General features: G+C 39.5%; 1 protein-coding gene across 1 annotated transcript in view; it reads left to right on the forward strand.

Annotated features, from left to right (window-relative positions):
* The window catches only part of LOC109927112 (glial cells missing transcription factor 2), a 1,179,481-nt gene that overhangs the window by 4,513 nt on the left and 1,151,614 nt on the right, over positions 1–23,354 (forward strand). The window contains exons 2-3 of the mRNA XM_048608764.1: positions 15,267–15,447; positions 16,372–16,624. Coding sequence (XP_048464721.1) covers positions 15,355–15,447; positions 16,372–16,624 — 346 coding nt within the window. The 5' untranslated portion in view covers positions 15,267–15,354. The remainder of the gene's footprint in view (positions 1–15,266; positions 15,448–16,371; positions 16,625–23,354) is intronic.

The following is a 23,354-nucleotide window of genomic DNA, read 5'->3' on the forward strand; positions in this document are numbered from 1 at the left end:
GTTCTGTGCCTTCTCCGTCAATTCTTCTGCCAGGAATATTAACTAATTGTGCCATTGGTTTCATTGTTATTTAGATGGTGCTTTCTCAAAGACAGAGAGGAGACTGTGAGAGGCAGCGATTCTCTCTTAATAGTTGAGGCTGTTAGCTCTGGCAGATGACAACTAGCTCTGGGGATTTGTCCAACTTTCCCCTTCTTTTTAATACTCTTGATGACACATCAATATTTCTTACAACAGGATTTGTCCTATATTGTCAAAATCATCAAAATTAAATTTAATAGGTTTTTGGTATCTTAGTACCTGGTTCAAATTTATTGGATAATTAAAAGTCTGTTGTCTTGGTCAAAACTGCTGCTTGGCCTGCTAATTGTGTGGCCTTTCAATACAAATGTTTCAATTCAGGTGCTCTTTATATACTTGCAAACTTTCAAGCTGCTCACAGACATCCATTTTAAATCTCTAAGCACAGAAAAAGGATATGATATTTGCTTTTCCCCCTAGTATTTTACTAACACCAAATTGTAACTTTCGGCTTCCCAATCCAAAAGTACTCTACCCAACTTCGCAATACTAACCAATGGCTTTTTTTTTAAAACCTTAACTCCATTATATTTCTAGATCCTTGCTCATTAATCTAGAGTTACACATTTCATACTAATTCTATTTATATATAACGTTGAACACTACCATTTCTTATATAAGCATTTTTCTTTTAAACTCATGATAATATATCTGCGATAATATTTTCACGACCCACAACATGTACAATCTGTAAATTAAGTGCTTGTAACATGAGACTCCAATGAAATAGTCTAGTGTTCTTGTCCTTAAATCTTTCCAGATATGTCAAAGGATTGTGATTGGTATGCACAATCGTTTCTGATGCATTGTTTGCAAAGTAAACATTAAAATGTTATAAGGCCATTCGTAAACTCAATAACGCTTTTTCAATGGTTGAATATATTTTCTGGCGGATATTGAGCTTTTTTGAAAAATAACTGATTGGTCTTTCAATTCCATAACATCGTCCTGTAACAACACAGCTCCAACACCTACACTGCTTGTGTTGTTGGTGACTTTGAAGAGTTTTAAAAATTTTGGCTTGGCTAAAACTGCTGTGGTGGTTAACAGTGCTTTTAAACCTAAAATGCTTCCTGGCCTTGTTCTGTCCATTGATATTTTGTGTTCTGTTTTAACAAATCCATCAGTTTGGTACAATTTCCTGTAGAATCTGCTCAATCGTAAAAATCATAGCACTTCCTTCTTCGAGGATGGTCTTGGAAATTCCTCAATGGCCTTCATCTTCACTTCCTTTGGTGTCATCTGTCTGTTTCTGATGTTGTGCCCTAAGAATGTCACTTCCACCTTTGCAAGTTCTGTTTTTGCTATGTTTATGACAAAGTTTGCATTCTGTAGTCTCTCAAAGAGCATTTGGGGCGGCATGTGGCTCAATGGTTAGCATTGCTACCTCACAGCGCCAAGGACTCAGGTTCAATTCCACCCTCAGGCGATAGGCTGTGTGGAGTTTGCACATTCTCCCCATATCTTCGTGTGTTTCCTCTGGGTACTCCGGTTTCCTCCCACAGTCCAAAGATGTGCAGATTAGGTGGATTGGCCATGTTAAATTGCCCGTAGTGTTCAGGGGTGTGTAGCTTAGTTGGGTTATAGGGGGATGGGCCTGGGTGGGATGCTCAGAGGGTTGGTGTGGACTTGTTGGGCCAAAGGTCCTGTTTCCATACTGTAGGAATTCTATGATTCTAAGCTTTGCCAAATGCACCTTGTGATCTTTCCATGAATGGCTAAAGATCACTAAGTCATCTACATAGATGGCACAAGTAGTTAATCCTGCAACAACTCTGTTTGTATGCCTTTGAAAAGTGGCTGGTGCATTTTTCATTCCAAAGGACATTACTTTAAATTGATACAGCCCATTTGGGGTTACAAAAGCAGAAACTTCTTTTGCTCTCTCTGACAAAGATATTTGCCAGTAACCATGAAGTAAGTCCAACTTTGTGATCTAAGTGGCTTGTTATGCTTTTTCTGCACAATCCTCCAGCCTTGGAATTGGGTATGAGTAGATTTGGTCACAGTGTTGACCTTCTGATAATCTAAGCAGAATCATTGAGTACCATCAGTACCTTCACTCATTTTGACTCATCTCCATGATGTCTTCTTGGAGCATTGCTTCACTTCCTTCTCAACCTGTGCTGTTTTGAAAGAATTAAGCCTGGAGAGGTGTTGTTTTATCAGAACAGCATTGCCTAGTCAACCTCATGAACTATGACGTTAGTCCTTCCTACTCTATTTTTACATATGTCCTCATAGCATGGTAACAAGTCTTTCAATTTAGTTCTCTGGGACAGGTAGCTCACTGCCTATCCCATTCCTTAAGGACTACCTCATTATTCAATTTATTCTGAGGCACATCAAAATCTAAATCATCTGGGTTTGATTCCTCGCTCTGAGTAGCAGTAACTAGTATCTGTTTCTTCAGTTTCTTTTCCCTGTTGTAGTACTGTTTCAGCATGTTCAATGAGATACCCGATAACTTTTTTTCCGATCTGGCATCTTCACCAGATAATTCACCTGACTTAACTTCTTCTCAATCTGTTAGGGACGACTAAACCTTGCTTTGAAGGGATGTCCTACCACTGGGAACAGTACCAATACTTTATCCCCACTGGCAAATGTACGAATTTTAGATTTCTTAGCTACTTCTTGCTTCTTTAGGTGCTTACCACCTTCAAATGTTATCTAGCTAATACACCTACTTTCTTTAATCTTTCTCTCACCTCAGATACAGAATTCAACTGTGAGATCTCTGATTTTGGGCCTATTAATATTTCCTTAATTAATTTTAAAGTCCCTCTTACTTGGTGTCTGAATATCAATTCAAATGGAGTAAACTGAGTCAATTCATTTGGGGCATCTCTAATAGCAAATAATATAATGAGATACCTTTATCCAAATCATTTGCATAACCCTGGCAATAAGCTCTCAACATTGTCTTTAGAGTGTGATGCCAACTTTCCAATGCTCCCTGAGTTCAGGATGGTACGTACTTGATTTAAAGTGTTGCATGCCTAGACTATTCATGACCTTCTTAAAGAATTTGGCAGTAAAATTGGACCCTTGGTCTGACTGAATCTCCCTGGGTAGTCCATAACAGGTAAAGAAAGCAAGAACCCCTCCATAACCTTTTTCGCCTTGATATTCCATAATGGAATTGCCTCTGGAAGCCTGGTAGATACATCCATCATGGTTAGCAAATACTAGCTCCCACTTTTGATTTTAGGGAAGGGACCTACACAACCAGTTATAATCCATGTAAAATCTTCTTCAGATGTGGGAATTGGAATCAAAGGTGCTGCTGTTATCACTGCCTATGGCTTTCCTACCATGTCACACATATGACAAGTACAGCAAAATTCAACCACATCTTTGTAATCCAGGCCAATAAAAATGCTTCTGTATCTTAGCTTGAGTCTTCTTCACTCCTAGATGACCTCCTACAGATAATTTGTGTGCTACCCACAAAACTTTCTGTCTGTATGCTACCAGCAACACAATCTGCTGAACTTCCCGTCCATTTCTTATCTGCACTAACCTGCCAAAGTCTCTATTTCCAACTTAAGATTTTATCCTTAAGGTACTAGCATTCTGGAATACACTCTGATTCCTTTACCGAGTAAGGCTTTATGATATAAATCATTTATCATCTCATCTCTTTGTTATAACTCCATTAATCTTTCAGAACTAAACACCTCTGCCTGATCCTTTGCCATCTCATCAAACAGAGAATCAGCTAACTGGACCTCAACTCCTTCATATTTCTCTTTTTTTTTTAACTTCTTGTTTTAACTTATGACTGTGGGATCTTGTCACCACACAGTCCAGAAAAATTCCAGGGTATTTTTCTTTAACTCCTCAGTTCCTTCGTTTTCTTTACGTTTTTCCACTACAGTAGGCATCACTCTCACCTGTGATCCATCTATACCATTTCCAAGAATAAACTGTATTCCTGGAATAGCCAATTTTTCCATCACTCCCACTATCACTTCCCAAGTCTTGATTGGATTTTCTAGCTTTATCTTACACAGGGGAACACTATTCCTCTCTCCATTTATTCCACAGATTACCAGTCTCTTGGGCAATATTTCAGAAGGAATGCAAATATTTTCATCCTCTTTGAGACAAAATAGTTCCCATATCTCTCAATATTTTGACCGCTTTACCTAATCCCCCTGTTCTCCCTGAGCAAATCTTACCTACACATGTGAAGATTTTGAGAAGATTGGGTGCTATCTTATTATCCAGCCTGTGTCTAGGCTGTGCACTTTCCTGCAGCTCCTTAACTTCTCTTGGGATTTCCTTCACTACCTTAAATAATCCCAAACGTTTAGCCTCTTTTACCACATCCTTTTTCTCAGCACCTTTCTTAAACCACCAGCATTGTGACTTTGTGTGTCCCATCTTATTGCAGTGAAAACACCTGAAGCCTTTCACCTCTTTTCTACCCTCTTGGGTTTCTTTTTTCACATGTGGTAAACTGTTCCCAGTGTGATCTAATTTTTGTTTTTCATCAAAGGATCTCCCTCTTTCCCAATTTCTATCCCTCATGGAATGAAATTGCTGTCGGAAGCTAGATTTCAATTTATGCACTGTGTATTCATCTGCCATTTCTGCAGCTGAACTTGCTGTTTTAATTTTCTGTTCCTCAACATGAGTTCCTGTCACTTCTGCACGGCAAACACCACACTAGCTCTGCCTACCAGCTTGCCCACACAGTCTCTGGCCAGTTCATCTGTTCAGCCAATTTCTCAAAGGGAATGAGAAAGGCTTCTACATTTTTTTTCACAGAATTTTGGTAATGTTTGGACATATTTGTATACGTTTCTACCAGGTTGTTGGCTATGATGAGTTTGCTCATTATCACTTCTTCCTTGTACTTTTACTTCTGTCATTTGAATCCTTTTTACTTCAAGTTCCAACTTCATCTTTCTCAACTTGAACATTCTTTCCCCTTCTTTTTCTTCGGCTAGGAATTTTCTTTCCCTTTCTTTATCTTCTGCCATGGCTGTCCTTTCTTTTTCTTCAGTAGCTGTCTTCTTTCTCTTTCTTTATTCTCTAACTCCAATTGTCTCACTTGCAATTTAATTTTTTCTAACTCCACTGCACTTGACTGTTTCTCTGATATACCTAAATGCTTGGCTAACTCAGCTACAAATTCAGCTTTCTTTATTATCCCTAGTTAAACCCAATTTAAGCCTGTTTGCTAATTCCAGAAGTGTCATCTTTTCCTGTCTTTCTAAACTTTCTTGACAAATTTGGGAAGCAGCTTTGACCCCCTCAAAACTCTTTATCGATGTTTAACCAACAAATAGCAACAAAAATTGAACAGATTTTCCACTTCTCACTTAGGTTTTATTTAAAGATCTAGGACACTAGTCCCCAAGTCTGTTTAAATCTGCTGGGACTTTTCATACCCTAAATCTGTTCAAAACTGTCCAAATCCCGGATAGGGTTCTATTATAAAGTAGAAGTTGACTCCCCTCTGAGAACTAAAACCAAAACACCCAAAGAGGAGCGCCTCGCCCCATAATCTGTAAAAGGAGTGTGAAAGGTGGTTTAACCTGCTTTTCAGCAACTTCTAGTGGTTAAATAAAATAAATCACTAACACTCACTTTAAAGTCAAGAGGTAACTATTTATCTAACTCTGATAATGAACAAATTAACAAACCATTAACAAACTGAATAAATGTTTTCTAACCACTAAATATTCCTGAATAAAGCAAGATTCTAAGGTATGCTGCTCCAGTAAATACAAGTCCCACTTAAACAAAAGTATTTAGTCTTTCAAAATTACAGCTAGGTTACAGGTCCTCCAGAATGTTCGGTGCCTTCTCTGTTAATTCTTGTGTAAGAAATGCTTTCTCTGTTGATTCTTCTGTCAGGAATATTAACTAGTTGTGTCATTGGCACTGTTGTTATGTAGATGGTGCTTTCTCTAAAACATAAAGGAGACTGAGAGACGCAGCAATTCTCTCTTGAGAGCTGAGGGCCATTAGGTTTCGCAGATGGCAGCTAGCTCTGGGGCTTTGTCCAACTGTCCCCTTCTTTTTATACCCTTGATGACATATCAATATTTCTTACGATAGGATTGGTCCTACATTCTCCAAACCATCAGACTTACATTTAATAGGTTTTTGGTATCCAAGTACCTGGTTCAAATTGATTGGCTAAATTCAAAAGCCTGTTGTCTTGGTAAAAACTGCTGCTTGGCCTGTTAACTGTATTGCCTTGCAATACAAATGTTTCAATTTGGGTGTTCTCTGTGTACTTGCAAACTTTCAAGCAGCTGCTCACAGACATCCATTTTAAATCTGCAAGCACAGGAAAAGCACATGATCTTTCAAAGGGACCACACAATGCTTCCCACCCCTGGTGTTTTACAAATACCCAATTCTAACATCCTGCCTCCCAATCCACAAGTACTGTACCCAACTTCGCAACACAGTGCTTTACACTGGTGGAGCTGCACAGCCAAGTATTTGGATGACTGCATAGTCTGATAGAGTAAAACTCTAGAAGCTTATTGACCTAATCTGAGTACTGAAGTATGTCATGTTTGAAACGTGCTGCTAAATATTCTTTATAATGATTTGACATTTGTAAAGGAACATGTTATTTGAGTCAAGATGTTCTGCATTGTTTCTCAAAACTCATGGCTCCTCATTGCAGGGATATTGCATGAATTGAGAATTCAGATCTAGATAATATATAAAGAGCATTCAATAAAAAGCAGAGCAATGCATGTTGTTCAAATTTAAACATAGTTACAATCACTGAATACCTACAATGAGGAAAGAGGCCATTCAGCCCATCAACTCTGCACCAGCCCTCCAGAGAGCATCCCAACCAGACCCAGCACCCTACCCTATCCAGGTAACTCCACATTTGCCATGGCTAGCCCACCTAGTCTGCACATCCCTGGACACTACCGACAATTTGCCCATGGCCAAGCCACCTAACCTGCACATATTTCAACTGTGGGAAGAAACTAGAGCACTCGGAGGAAACCTGCGCAGACAAAGGGAGAATGTGCAAAGTCCACATAGACAGTCACCCAAGGCTGGAATCAAACCTATGTCCCTGGCACTATGAAGCAGCACTGCTAACCATTGAGCCATCATGCCACCATAAATTGACAGTAATTTACAGTCCATAGCTTCGTGTTAGTTATGTTCACATTGGACTTCACACCACTAAATTTAAGATATGAAATTCTTTCTGTTTCAAACATGCAGATGCATGCGGCTCCATTTTACTGCTATGCAACTTGTTAATGAATGCCTAAGTTTCTACATCTCTAGGATAAATATTTTGATTTGTGCATGCCTCAAAGATTATGTTGCAGCATGTTTTGAAAAGTAGCATATCTAAGTGTTCAGATTAGATTGATAATCTACTGAACCAGAGAAGGAGGACAGTAGATGCAGAAATTGAGGGAGAAGTAGAAACCAAGGCAAACATGACTAAGAACAAGAACAGGCAGGGAAACGCTATTGAAAAGAGCAAGGGACATGGTCTGAAATGCATGTGCTTCAATGTGAGAAGCAGGATAGGCAAAGTAGATGAACTTAGAGCTTTGTTTAGGACTTGGAATTGTGACATGATTGTGATTGTGGAGACTTGGCTGAAAGGGGGATAGGACTGGCAGCTGAATGTCCCAGGATTTAGATGTTTCAGGTGTGATAGGAAAGGATTTGAAAGGGGTAAAGAAGTATCTCATAGCTGTACTGAAGGAGGATACATCAGAGGACCTGTGCAGCGAGGCAATATGGATAGATCTCAGGAATAGGAAACGTGAAAGCACAATGCTGGAGATATACTACAGGCCTCCCAACAGCCAGTGGGAGATGGAGGAGAGACTGCAGACAGATTTTGGAAAGATGTAAAAATCAGCAGGGTTGTTGTGTTGGGTGATTTTAACTTCACCCGTATTGACCGGGACTCACTTCATGCTAGGGTCCTGGATGGGTCAGAATTTGGAAGGACTATTTAGGGGGGTTTCTTGAATCTGTGTATAAACAGCCCAACCAGGAAAGGAGTTATACTAAACATGGTTTTTGGAAATGAGCTCGACCAGGTGAGTGAAATTTCAGTGGGGGAGTATTTTGGGAGTAGTGATCGTAATACATGAGTTTTAAGATACTCATGGAGAGGAATAACAGCAGTCCACGGGTGAAGGTGTTAAATTGGAAGAAGGCAAGCTACAACAATATTAGGCAGGAACTGGAGAGTGTTGATTGGAAGTGGCTGTTTAAGGGTAAATCCACGTCGGACATATGGGAGTATTTCAAATGGCAGTTGATAAGAGTTGGAGAGTGGCGTGTTCCTGTGACAATGAAAGATCGATATGGCAAGTTACATGAACCTTGGATGACCACAGAGTTATGACTTTGGTCAAAAGAAAAACGAGGCATAAAAATTTACAAGAATGCTGCCATGTTTGGAGGGTTTGTGCTATATGAAAAGGCTGAATAGGCTGGGGCTATTTTCCATGGAGCATCAGAGTCTGAGGTGTGACCTTATAGAGGTTTATAAAATCATGAAGGGCATGGATAGGGTGAATAGCCAAAGTCTTTTCCCTGCAGTGGGGGAGTACAAAGCTAGAGGGCATAGGATTGAGGTGAGAGGAGAAAGATTTAACAAGGACCTAAGGGGCAACATTTTCATGCAGAAGTTGGTGGGCATATGGAACAGGCTGCCAGAGGCAGTGGTGGAGGCTGGTACAATAACAACATTTAAAAGGCACCTGGATGGGTGTATGAATAGGAAGGATTCAGAGAGATATGGGTCAAATGCTGGCAAATGGGACTAGATTAATTTAGGATATCTGGTTGGCATGGACGAGTTGGACTGAAGGGTCTATTTCTGTGCTGTATAACTCTATGACTAGCATGATGGTTCAGTGGTTAGCACTGCTGCTCACAGCACCAGGAATCTGGGCTCGATTCCACCCTCAGGTGACCGTCTGTGTAGAGTTTGCACATTCTCCCCGTGCCTGTGTGGGTTTCCTCCGGGTGCTCCGGTTTCCTCCACAATCCAAAGATGTGCAGGCCAGGTGGATTGCCCATGCTAAATTACTGACAGTGTTCAGGGATGCGTAGATTAGGTGGGTTGTAGGTGGATGGTGGGATGTAGATATAGATGGGATGCTCTGAGGGTTGGTGTGGACTGGTTGGGCCGAAGGGCCTGTTTCCACACTGTTGGGATTAAATTCGATGACTCTATGATGTAAGGTCTATAGGATGGGAAGTGACAAAGCCTTTGAAGTATATAAGGAAAGTAAGAACGAATTTAAACAGGGTCATGAAAAATCATTAGCAAACAGAATTAAGGAAAATCCCAAGACCTTTCATACATATATAAAAAGCAAGAGGGTAGCCAGGGAAAGGTTTGGCCCACTCAAGGACAAATGAGGGAATCTATGTGTGGAGCCAGAATAGGTAGATGTTGTCCTAAACAAATACTCTGTGTTGGTATTCACTAAAGAGAAGAAATTGGTGGACAATGATCTCACGTGAGGAGTGTCGAATTTCTAAGCCAAGTTGCTATTAAAAAGGATGAGGTGCTGTGCATCTTAAAAAGCATTAAGATAGATTTGTCTCTGGGTCCTTATGGGATCTAACGCAGAATATTGAGGGAGGCAAGAGAACAAATTGCAGGAGCACTGACAGATATCTTTGTGTCCTCTTTGGCCACATGTGAGGTCCCAGAGGACTGGAGAACAGGCAATGTTGTCCCAACGTTTAAGAAGGGTAGCAGGGATAAGTCAGGAAATGACAGGCCTGTTAGCCTCACATCGGTGTTAGGGAAATTGTTGGAAAAGATTGTCACGGACAATATCTATGAGCATTTTGAAGCAAATAGACTTATTAGCAATAGACAACATGGTTTTGTGCAGGGGTGGTTGTGACTCACTAGCTTGATCGAGTTTTTTAAGGTGGTGACACAGATGATTGAGGGAAAAGCGGTTTATGTTGTCTACGTGGACTTCAGTAAAACATTTGACAAGGTCCTTCATGGCAGACTGGTATAAAAGTTGAAGTCAATCTAAAGTCTTAAAAAATCTAAAAGGTGAAGTCACATGGCATCTAGGGTGAGCTGGCAAGATGGATACAGAATTTGCTTAGCCATAGGAGACAGAGGGTAGTGGTAGAAGGATGCTTTTTGGAATAGAAGGTTGTGACTAGTGGTGTTCCACAGGGATCAATCCTGGGACCTCTGTTGTTCATGGTCTATGTAAATGATTTAGAGGAAAACCTGACTGGTCTACTTAGTAAGTTTGCAGATGATACAAAGATTGGTGGAGTCGCAGATAGTGAGGAGGATTATCAAAGGGTAGAGCAAGATATAGGTCAGTTGAAGGCATGGGCAGAAAAATGGCAGATGGAGTTTAATCCAGACAAATGTGAGGTGAAATATTTTGGAAGGTCAAGTACCGATGGAAATTATACAGTGAATGGTAGAACTCTTAGGAGTATTGATATGCTGAGAGATCTGGGTGTGCAGGTCCACAGATCACTGAAGGTGGTAGCGCAGGTAGACAAGATAGCAAAAAAAGGCCTATGGCATACTTGCCTTTATTGGAAGGGCTATTGGGTAAGAGGATAGGTAAATTATGCTGTAGCTTTACAGAACTTTAGTTAGAAGCCATACTTGGAATATTGTGTACAGTTTTGGTCACCATGCTACCAGAAGGATGTGGATGCTTTGGAGAGGGCACAGAAAACAGGATGTTGCCTGGTATGGGGGATTTTAGCTATGAAGAAATATTGGATAGAGTGGGTTTGTTTTCACTGGGGTGCAGGAGGTTGAGGGGTGACCTAATAGAAATTTATAAGATTATGAATGGCATGGATACAGTGGAAAGTATGAGGCATTTTCCTAGGGTGGAGGGGTCAATTACTAGGTTCAAGGTATGGGGGTAATTTTAAAAGATGTGCAAGGCACGTTTTTCACTCAAAGGGTGGTGAGTGCCTGGAACGCGCTGCCAGAGGTGGTAGAAGCAGGCACAATAGCAGCATTCAAGAAACACCTGGACAAATACCTGAAATATGGAATAGAGGGATATGGATCCTGTAAATGAACAAAGTTTTAATATGGAAGGACAAAATGTGTCAGCGCAGGCTTGGAGGGTCAAAGGGCCTGTTCCTGTGCTGTATTGTTCTTTGTTCATTGCTGAAGTTTTACTCTCACAGTTTTGAGGTCATCTAAATTCTTCAATGTGTTATTCTTTTCCACTTATTTTCTTACTTGTGTGATTTGGAAAGGAGCATACAAAAACATGTTCCTCATAATTTTCTTTCATTTAAAATAACACAGCAATGAGGGTTAAAGTATATGATGTAAGTAAAAATATTGTATACAAACCTTTAATTAACTTAGCTAATTTTAGAGAAAATTCCAATCCTTGAAGATTTACAAGAACACAAGAACACAAGAACCATGAGCAGGAGTAGGCCGTCTGGCCCTTCGAGCCTGCTCCGTCATTCAATAAGATCATGGCTGATCCTTTCGTGGACTCAGATCCACTTACCCGCGTTCTCACCGAATCCCTTAATTCCTTTATTGTTCAAAAAAAATCTACCTTTTTTTAAAAGCGTTTACTGAAGTAGCGTCAACTACTTCACTGGGCAAGGAATTCCACACATTAACAACCCTCTGGGTGAAGAAATTCCTTCTCAGTTCAGTCCTAAGTCTGCTCCCTCTAATCTTAAGGCTATGCCCTCTTGTCCTAGCTTCAACTGCTAGTGGAAACATCCTCTCTACTTCTATCTTATCTATTCCCTTCATAATTTTATATGTTTCTATAAGATCCCCCCTCAATCTTCTGAATTCCAATGAATATAATCCCAATCTACTCAGTCTCTCCTCATAAGCCAACCCCCTCAACTCCGGAATCAACCTAGTGAACCTCCTTTGCACCCCCTCCAGTGCCAGTACATCCTTTCTCAAGTTTGTCATTTGATTTCTTTTCATTGATGGAATGAACCTCTAAACTTCTAACAAACCAAAACACCCTGTACTGATATTAATCTATCTCAGCTGGGGAACATTTTAATTTACTTCTTTTGATAATATAATTTCAACAATTGACTGTGTCGTTAATTATTATCGTTGCCTACACACTATTTGGAACTTTGTTTTGGCTCCAGGGTCCTAAATTATTTAGAAAAATAAATATCTAACTGATGTGACTCAATACTTTATGCTAAAGCTGAAATACAGAACGATTTTATTTCGAAATAGTTTTGAAAGCTTTTAATGGAATTCTTAAGCTTCCTTTTTCATGTTGCCAGTTACAATTTTGTCGCCACAATTCAGTTCTTCAAACATTTCACGTTCGGTAAAATCTTGATTTGCTTTTTTTTCCCCTATTCGTTTGATGCGATATTACTACGATAGCGATATGTTCAATTTGTATTTTAGAGGTATTTATTTCGTTTGTAACTGTGCGGTTTGAAACTGCCTTTACTTCGCTCTTCGGTAACTGTCATAAGTTCTTAAAAGCTTATTGCTGCTTCATTTATCGACTAATTTGATTGTTCCAGAATTTAAAATACCACAGAATTCCTAACTCTTGAAAGTATTAGGGCATCAATGTACAAGAATTATTAATAATTCTTAATATTCACAACATCTACGTCAGGTTTGAGCAGGGTGGCAGTTTACTGTATATCAAATTTACATCACTTTCTTGAACATTTCTTTGAAGGAGCTTTTTCTTTCTCTTTCAAGAAGACTTCCTTGTTTTGCTATTGTTTTGTCAACTTGATTCGATGCTATTTAACTAATGCGACGAAGACCAAAAACGGTGTTTTCCAACCTAGTGTACTCCCGAATTAGAGTTAGACAAATGGTTAGAATCCTAAAGAGCTTGGATGTTTGTGGCATTTGGCAAATGGACTATTTTTTAAAAAAAAACACTTTCCAATGAAAATATTTTGGATGCACGTTAAGATTGTGTGCTGTGTTCCATTGTGTGGCTAAACAAGGAGGGATCTTTTAGGAATTTAGTTCCAGTAGCGGGGTGGGTCGGGGGGTCCGTTCATATACTCACTACTGGTTTAATTTGGGGTCAGTATCGGTTTAAATTTCTTGGCCAATATTGATTTTATCTTGGGTTCAACTTTGGTTCAATTTGGTGTGAGTACTGTTTGTTATTTTGTTTGGTATCTATTTATTAATAATCAGTATTTTTGAGGTAAATAATTATTTATTTTTATGTCAAGTGTGCAGATTTCTGTGAAGAAAATCGGCGATTAGACCAGCAGAGAGCTCAGATCATGAAATGTTCTGACGTTAGCGCTCTGACTTCCTTTTCCTGGTCAACTTTTTCGTGCCAGTAGGACGTGGGCTGGGGTCGGGGTTGTTTAACGTTCGTGACGAATATTTTTCTCATATATTTTAAATGTAACCTCAATGTTCGGTTTTAAAAAATAAAATCTCCGTCGTCCTGCTCTCTCATTGGAGACGACTAGTGGTGATTTGACACGAAAGTCACCATGCTTCAGGCAAAGGAACGGGTTGGAGAGGAGAGTCCTTTGTGGTGACTTCAGCTGGTGTAGGAATGGAACCCACACTGTTGGGGTTGGTATCACTCTACATCACAAACCAGTTGTTCAGCCAACTGACCTAACCGGCCAAGCAGTGCTGGCTAGTGGCTAAAGAAATCGTGAATAGACCATGGTTTCATTCAGATATGCAGACTAATTAATAAATGTTCTACCAAAATCAAGTGTAGGAACAAGTTTGGCTACTACGTCAGACAGGTTTTCTGAATCTTAAACTGAAAAATCTACGAGGTTTACACAAAACAATTAGACAACGGGTTTGCCTGTTTCTCTGTTTGATCCATTACACTCGGAAAGGTTCCCTCTTTAATGAGACAAAGTGAAGCAGTGTTTAGCAATGTTGTTATATAAATAAAGGAAAGGGCAAAATACCCTGTACTTTCAAAATGCACAACGTCGTGCATGAGGAATGTTTTCCACCTCATCTTCACTTGACCCCGATTGATATTATTTAAATATTCTAATTATTACGTACCCCGATTTTTAAAATACTAGTTCTCAGTTGACAAGCAATTTGCAGAAATTTAATTCACAATTTTTTAATCGCAATGTTTGAACTAAAAATCAATATCCAACCTTATAAAACTTCCAACGAAGGTAAACGTTTAACTGTGGAAATAACCCCATTTCTTGCCTTTTTAGCTTGTATCAAACTGCATCCCAAGTCTTATCCCTCTCACCGAACTCAGATTCACAAGTAACAAAAATACAAGTACGCGATGACTAGGATGTACTGTGTCATCTCCAGTTCAAAATAACCTATAAAACAACCTGAAACGCCCCAACAATCAGTTACACACCTCGAAGTTCACTTTGATCTACGGTGAAATGAACGGACATTCATTTTCATTGATACTTTCACAGTATCTAAACGTTTGCCTAAAATTCACCATATGTTCTACCCACATCATAACACCTGTGTATTGTCCGTATTAGACAGACGGTTTGGGAGGACGTGATCACTTTCGTGCTGATAATGTTTTTTTACTTCACCTCTTAAGGAATCGTATGGTATCAGAATTCCAGTAAGGCAAGTTTACAAATGTTTATTACAAATGTTTTTACATGGTCATTTCAAGATCTCTGCTGACTTTGTTTTGATGTGGGATCTAACCTTGAATTTGTGGTTAATTCCTGTTCAATTTGCGGCTGATTATGTCTTTGGAGGCTGCTATATTTGAGACACTGGCAGGCGGGTCATGTTTGACTAACTGAGTGTCTACGTGTAGATTAGAACAGGCTATTTTCGCAGGTCACCAACACGGTTCACCTGACATGAAAGCTAGTGCTGGTGTTCAAATCCTATCCAACTGTGTCAAAAAGAGCGTGTATCCTGAATCAGCGCGAGGTTAACCGGGGATGTAGGGAGTGTTCAGAACGTCTTTACTTATTCAAGGTTTCAGATAAAGAGCCGCAAAGCGGCGCGGTGCAGCGAAATCTTTTGCGCTCCCCGCGGCATCAAATGGGATACAAATGCCTAAGTTGGTTTCCGTGAGCACGGGCACTTCCTGTCAAACTTTTTTTTTTACTTTATTTTCTCATTCCGTGTTTACTTTGCTTCTGTTAATTCATACCTCTAGCATCTTTGACGATTCCTTCACCCTGCCGTTTATTTTGTGCAGTACATGAACCGGAGAGCTAGTGGAGTCCTACGCCAGCCCATGTCACCTTGTGTCGTTGAGCGGAGCTGATTCCTGGCCCAGAGACAAGATGTCCAAAGGGGACCAGTACCAAGATACCGACTGCGTGTGTTCTTACGGGATGAAAATCACCTGGGACATTAACGACCCCAAACTGCCCCAGGTAACTTTTTTGTAAAACATTTGTCTTGTAGGAGAACGCGCTCAAATGTGGTATTTCTACACAGAATGGTAGAAGTTATAGTCAAATGTCGTTCCTCAAACGAATTTTGAAATCCTTGAAGTTGGTCGAGCAGGCTGGAAAGATCAATTTGGAATAGTCTTGCTTTTTCTTGTGCTTCTTTGTTTGAAATAAAAAATAGATTGTGCATGTTGTATTCATCTTAATGAACATTATTTTAATGATTTTTTTTCAATTCAATTTCAAAAGTTAAACTGGAAACATTTTGAAATAAATAATTTATGGGGTAGAGACAGAATCAGAGTCGTTCTGAGGACGACGATCTTTTGTCCAGACCTGAAACAGAAACAGAAATAGCTGGAGAAACTCAGCAGGTCTGGCAGCATCTGTGGAGAGAAACCAGAGACAATATTTCGGGTCCAGTGACCCTTCAACGGAAGGTCCGGACCTGTGGATTTCAGCAAATGATTCTGTTCCTGCGCCTTAATATTAACGCCCATTTGCGGTTTATTGGCGGGTGATTTTAGCTCGTTCCTTTGAAAGTGCTTAATAATTTAAAATCTAATGTATTTCAAAAGAAAGTCGACAATTTTGGGCTGGATTCGGATGTTCTGAACTGCAACAATTGCAATTTAATAAAATTTGCGATAAATTTTAGACACGCTCTTATAATGCACATGTAAACGGATTTCAATTTGATCGTTTGGATTTACTTTAGAGAGAGATTGCAGATTTATAAGTAAGACATAGATCTAAAATTGATCTAATAATGGTCTAAATTTGGTCTAATAATATGCGTGTGGTATGGGGTCCAGAAAAGGGTCACGTTTGCTTTTCTCATGTAATATTGTTTCTCTGCCGCCTTATACAATTGAAAATAAGTCAATATTTGTGTGTAACTCGCAGGATATAAAGCAGTTTGATACGTTCCAGGAATGGACAGATGGCTATGTACGATATATTTACACTGCAGATGATAAAAATGCGCAAAGGCACCTTAGTGGTTGGGCCATGAGGAACACCAACAACCACAACTGCCAAATCCTGAAAAAGTCCTGTCTCGGAGTGGTGATCTGCGCCAGAAACTGCACCTTACCTAATGGCGGCAAATTGCAGCTCAGACCAGCTATCTGTGACAAGGCTCGTCAAAAACAGCAGAGTGAGTAACTCGCAGTCTGGCATTGTATATTGTTGGATTAATACAAATTTATTTATAGGAGACCTCTTGTTTCTAACAGATTGAACTAGATTTGCATGAGGAAAGAGAATGGCTGCCGGTATGTACTTTAAATATTCGCTCAAAGGTTTTGGGCGGCTGGCTAGGCCATCAAATATTGCCCATCCCCTAATTGCCCAAGAGAAGGCAGTGAGCTCATTACCTTAACCGCTGCTATTCTTTCGCTTTAGGACCACCTATATTGCTGTTTGGATGAGAGTTCCAGGATTTTGACAGACAATCATGTAAAGTTTCAAGCCAGTATGGTCTGTAGCTTGGAAGGGAATTGTGGTGCTCCTGTACATCTCCTGCTCTTGCCCTTCTACATAGTAAAATATTACTCAAATATTCCACTCACCAAAGAACAATTGGGTCTATTTGAAAACAAAACAAAGGTTTGATGGGAGGAGGGAAAGGTACAACATCAGAAGGGGATGGAGATGAGAATGAATCTGCTAATAAAAAAAAAATGTATGCCAACTCACTGGATGTGCTGGAATACGATCTTCTAAAATATATTAATATAAAATACATGTTATGAAGGAAGCTTGTTTTTTTTAAAAGAGTTCTGTTTCTCTGCTCTAAAATCTTAACTTCTCAGCAGGTGGACTTGGAGTGATTTTTGATTTGGTGCTCAGTTTTCTATGGTTTGAGGCGTTTCTTCACTTTCTAATCGTACTTGCTCCATACCTTGGATTACAGATGCCCCCTACAAGAACCACAGTGAAATTTTTAGTTTTTTTCTTCAAAATAAACTAATCAAAGGAAATTTATGTAATTAATATTATCCCCTTTCTGTATGTATTTCTGCACGTAAGTCTCACAAAATGCTGAGTATATTGAAACTTTTCTGGGAATGATCTACTGAGTCATAATCCATCCTATTCAATCTAATTTTGATTTTGTTTAAATTGTGATCACTACAGAATTAAAGAATGTATTACAGCTCAGAGATATAATTTTCTCAACACAATCTAAACTGAAGCTGCTCGTTTGCATGCCATTAAATATTACCATTTTTCAAGCAGCTACCCAATTCCAGCCCTTTTTTGTAATTATGTATGATTAAATTAAAACTGTGATCATTCATTACTGTTTCACCAAGCAGTACAAGAAATCTGTCACAATGTATTACATTACAATTTTTGATAACTTCGAAGAGCTCTGTCATTTTACACTTAATCTTTTCGGATCCAGTGAAAAGAAGTCCCAACTTCTCAAGTCTCTTTAAGAAGTTATACCTCGTTGTTGGTGGCACTTAAGCCAGAGATAATGAAAAGTGGTTTGATATTTCTAAAATGACTACAGAGGATCAGGAACCAAATTTCCTGACATCCACAGGAACTTTAAGTAGAACATTTAATATTTCATGATATCATTGTTCTGTTATAAAGTTTTAGTCATGTGGAATAGGATGGGTAGCTGATGGATGCACGTTATATTGAAAATCAAATAATTGCCTGTAATTCTTCTGTCAGCAAATAAGAAACAGGGAATGTACTCTGCAACATAATATTAGAATTAGAATTAACTTCATTGTCACATGTACTCAAACGAGTACAGTGAAAAGTTTACAAGTCGCCACTTATGGCGCCATCTTAGGTGCAAAGGTACCTAGGTACAGATTCTTAGTACAAATTTTTAGGGAAAAAGAAAAATAAAGAAATAAAAAGTCCAGCATTACAGATCATAGGAATAAATTAGAAAAATAAAGACATAAAATGTTCAGAATAACACCCTTCCAACCCAGTCCATGTTGGGCCTTGACTTCAGACCACACATGCTTCACCTTGAGGCTGTCAAGGCCAGCAGATGGCTCTGGAATCATCTTGAGGCCATAAGTCCAGGCTGAGGCCATGCTGGGCTGCTGAGAGACTGCCACGCTGGGGTGGGAGACAGCCACCCTGGACCAAGAGGATGCCACACCGAGTTGAAAGAGTGCCATGCAGGGTCCAGATTCCTCCACACTAGGTCTGTATTGAGGCAGAGAGTCTGGGTCCACGCTGAGACCGAGAGTTCAGTACATCACCGAGAAGAAAGAAGGAAAGAAAATGCTAAAGGGATAAAAAAGTGGTAAAAAAACAGACGGAGTGGACAAGCTCTGGCTGAAGAGTTCTACTGCACTGCCATCTTGGAAGTGTATATATATTTTTGTTTTAATATAGAGTTATAGAGTCATACAGCATGGAACAGACCCAGTTCAACTTGTCCATGCCAACCAGGTTTCCCAAATCAAACTAGTCTCACTTGCCTGCATTTGCCTCCATTTCCCTTTTAAACCTTTCCTATTCATGTACCTGTCCAAATATCTTTTAAATGCTGTAACTATTCCTGCATCTACCACTTCATCTGACGGTTCATTCCACATATGTACTACCCCATACAGATCCCATTCACTTAGCCACCAAACTTTAAAGTTAGGAAATTATTGCTAGAACTTAACATCAGAAATATTAAAAAGTAGGTTGCTGTAGTGTCTGGGATATCCGCTGGACATGCTGATGTCTTCTATAGTGTGATCATGTATGATTGGAGTTACAATGAAATTGCAATTAATCAAATTTGGATAATGCACAACTCCACTTGTGGTGAAGTTGTCAGTTATTCCCACTTGCAAAACAGGAAATCTGGTAGAATGAAGCCCATGATAAACTGAAGTCCCAGAATGGTAATTCTGGATTAGCCAAATTTACAAATGCTTGTTGGGGGGATTGTGCCAATCAATTGGAGTGGAGTTAGACCTGCTACGGCATGAGTTGCATGCAAGACGTCATTCAATATTGAAATTTTCCTGTGAAAGTATCCCGTATATATGGCTATACCTGTTTAGAAAATTAAAAATATTTTCAATCAGAGACAAAGTGAAGTTAATAGAGCAAGTGGACCACCAGGGTGTGAAGCGAAAAGCAGTAGGAGATTCCAGCACTGAATTTGTCAACTATTCTGAAGTAAAGATGAACATTTTGGAATAGTTTGACAAGCAAGAATTCTCTCTATTAAGGAAGAAGCTGAGAACAGCCTGTTATTGAAGAAGCTGTGCTAACATGGTTCAAAGGCAGCTGAGGCAGAGAACATTTCCGTCTTATAGTGATGAAAATGTGGAAAATGGAAGGTGTTCCAGCCACACAGGGTTCAAGCAGGCTATGACTGCTCAAGATGCTGAGCAGCAGGTTGATGCCAACTGACCTGATGACGAGGCTGTTTTTGCAACACTGTATGTTGCACAACGGAAATGACAAATGAGGCAATCATAAGTGCAGTAGGTTCTTCAGCCAAAGATCCTGAGGAGCTTGAAGGGTCCAATGAATCCCATCCAGTCACCTGCCTGTTTCACCAGCTGAGCCAAAGAAGTGATAGAAATGTTCTAGGATTTTGCAAGCAGCACAAAAACATGGAAATATTGATGACATGGTGGACTGTAGAGCACTCATCCAAGGAGAGCACGTTAAGCAGTAAGTTTTGTCAGAACTGACTCTAAACATTTTTCAACGTCTTTTACTTCTTTATGATACTTTTATAAGATATGAACAAATTGAAACAAAATACATCTTTTACATAATTACTGTGTCAATGAGTTCTCATTTTTTACAATGAACACATTTGTAGGTAAATCAGATTACATAGGGCCTTCTTTGGCTATTTCAAAGCTCTGCATAATGTGAATTTGTTGGCAGCTTCCATGTCATTTGACTTATTACAATTTTTACCTGTATACTGTCCTCAGTTTGAGATCAATGTCCAGGAATGAATTTGCATTTTCGAGTTGTAGAAGTTAATACTTGGAATGGAATCCTCCCAGCCCCTAAACAATGTGGGAATTGATGAAAAAGTTGGGAGAATTGAGTGAGATTGGCAGTAGGGAGCTTCACAGCTTTGAAAGCAAAAATTCCCATTTTCCAACCAACAGTGAGATGAGATTCACACTAGTGAGCAGTGAGTGCTGAGTTGCATGTATTAACATGAACTAATATCAACACTGACCCCTGTGGGACCTCCATGGACATAGACTTTTAGTTGAAAAAACATCTTTTAACATCACACTCTGCTTCCTGCCACTCATAGAATTTTACAGTACATAAGGAGGCCATTCAACCCATCATGTATGTAATAGCACCCGAAAGAGCTACCCACCCAGTCCCACTCTCCAGCCCAACTCTGTAGCCCTCTAAATTCATCACTTTCAAATATATATCCAGCTTTCTTTTGAAACCTTCTAGAGAATCCATCTCCACTACTCTTCCAGGCAGTGCTTTCCAACTCTTAATAACACGCTCAGTAAAGAAATTTCTCTTCATCTCACTCCTAGGTGTCTTGCTGACAGTCTTGAAATTGTGACCAACTAGTTAGTGACATATCTTTATCCTGTCAAAATTGTTCATATTTTGAACACCCCAATAAGGCTACCTAATCTTCTCTGCTCCAAAGAGAATAATCACAATCTCTCTAATCTATCCTTGTATCTAAAATCCTTCATTCCTGGTATCAATCTAATAAATCTCCTTTTGAACTCTCACCAGGGTTTTAACATCCTTCCTTGAATAAGCTGCCCAGAACTAAACACAATACTCCAAGTGTGGTCTGACCAATGATTTGTAGAGGTGTGGCATCACTTCCTCGCTTTTACACTCTATGCCTCTAATTATAAGCCGATGATCCTTTAAGCCTTTTTAACAACATTTTAGCTTTCCTGGCCAACTTCAGATTGTGCATGAACCCTAATATCCCTCTACTCCTGTACTCCCCTCAATGTTGTACCATTGAGTCTCTATTGTCTCTCTCAGTTTCTTCTATCAAAATGCACTACCTCACATTTCCCTGCATTGAAATTCATTTGCTAGGTCTCTGCCACTGGCCAATTTGGCCAACTCAGCCAATTTGCTTAATTTTCTTGGATCTCATGAGCTCTTCCCTTTGCTATCAGTCTCCCATACGGAACCTTATCAAAAGGCTTGCTGAAATAGGAACATCAAACAGTCTATATCAAAAACATTGCCCTCTTCAAAAAGTTCAATCAAGTTGGTCAGTCGTGACCTCCCCTTAACAAAGCCAAACTGGCTGTTCTTGATTAATCCCTGCCTCTCCAGATGCTGATTAATTCTGTACCTCAGAAATGCTTCCAATAGTTTCTCTACCACTGAGGTTAGACTGATTGGTCTGTAGTTTCCTGGTTTATCCCTTGCTCCCTTGTTGAATAATGGTACCACACTGGCTGTCCTCCAGTCCTCTGGCACCTCTCCTGTGGCCAGAGATGAATTGAAAACTTTTGTAAGCTCCTCTTCTATTTCCTCCCTTGCTTCAGTAAACAACCTGGAATAAATTTCATCAAGTCCTGGAGATTTGTCTACTTTTAATCCTGCCAGACCACTCAGAACCTCCTCACTGTCTATGCTTTTTTTTAATTGTATCGCAGATCTCTCCATGATTTCATTACCCATATCATCCTTTCACGAGTGAAAACTGATGCAAAACATTCACAGTGATTTCTAACAGGAAGAAATGGGTGCTAGAATGCTAGTGCAGTGAGGATGTGCAGGTATTATTTACATAAGAAAACTGAGTAGCTTGAAGAGCTAATAAATTCAAACACAATCCATCATGTTTGTGCCAGTGAAACAGCTACAAACATAGATCCATTCCCAAGCCCTTTCCCAAATGATGTTAAATATTCCTGGTTTGAATACTGAACTATTTTCCTCCCTTCTGTTTCGTTTCGTGTCCTATCAACCAGCTATATGAAAGCAAAATCTCCATTATCTCTTGGTACTTCTGGTATAATCTAAAATACATATTCTCTGATTACCAACCCATGGAAGTAGATCTCAACTAAGAGTCCGTACACTTGTGTTGAAACTGCAAAATATTCAATTTGATTTATATATCTCATTGTTTATTCAGTTATCTTTCTTCAGTCCTAGTTTCAGAAATTGTGTGTGTTTTGGTGAGTAGTTTGGGAAGAAAATTTAAAATAATGCTTTTATGGCCATTCAGCGGCTGTTCTGTAAATGTGCTGGCTCTTTTTGTTGAATGGTTGCAGTCTTTGTATGCTACACTGATGGATTCAGGTGAACATTAACCCATCAATACTGAAGAAATTGTAATATATAAACTCAAGTCAGAGAGGAGCAAGTAGTGTTCCCAAACCATTGTTACTTTTAACTTTCTTGCCAGTAGAGCCAAAGTGCTTGGAAGTATTGTTCAAAAACCTTGGTGAATTATGTTTTCTCTGAGATCCTGATTTGTTGAATGGATAACTATTGAGTTCAATAGTTGGACTCAAGCTAAATAATTTTGAGCTTCTTACATGGAGCATACTATTTAGAGTCATAGAGTCACAGAGTAATACAGCATGGAAACAGGTCCTTCAGCCCAAACGGATCCATACTGACCATGGTGCCCACTCAGCCAGTTCCAGTTGCCCACATTTGGTCTATATCCCTCAACCTTTCCCATCCATGTACCTATCCAAATGATTTTTAAAAAATGTTGCTTTTGTACCTGCCTCAACCACTTTCTCTGGCAGCCCATTCCATATATGCACCACTCTCTGCACGTAGAAGTTGCCCCTCAGGTCCTTCTTAAATCTTTCCCCTCTCACCTTAAACCTATACACTCTAGTTTTCAATTCCCCATTCCAGTGAAAACGACTATATGCATTCATCCTATCTATGCCCCT

The sequence above is a fragment of the Rhincodon typus genome, chromosome 2 (genome assembly GCF_021869965.1).
Source record: "Rhincodon typus isolate 14 chromosome 2, sRhiTyp1.1, whole genome shotgun sequence".
NCBI classification, from domain to species: domain Eukaryota; kingdom Metazoa; phylum Chordata; class Chondrichthyes; order Orectolobiformes; family Rhincodontidae; genus Rhincodon; species Rhincodon typus.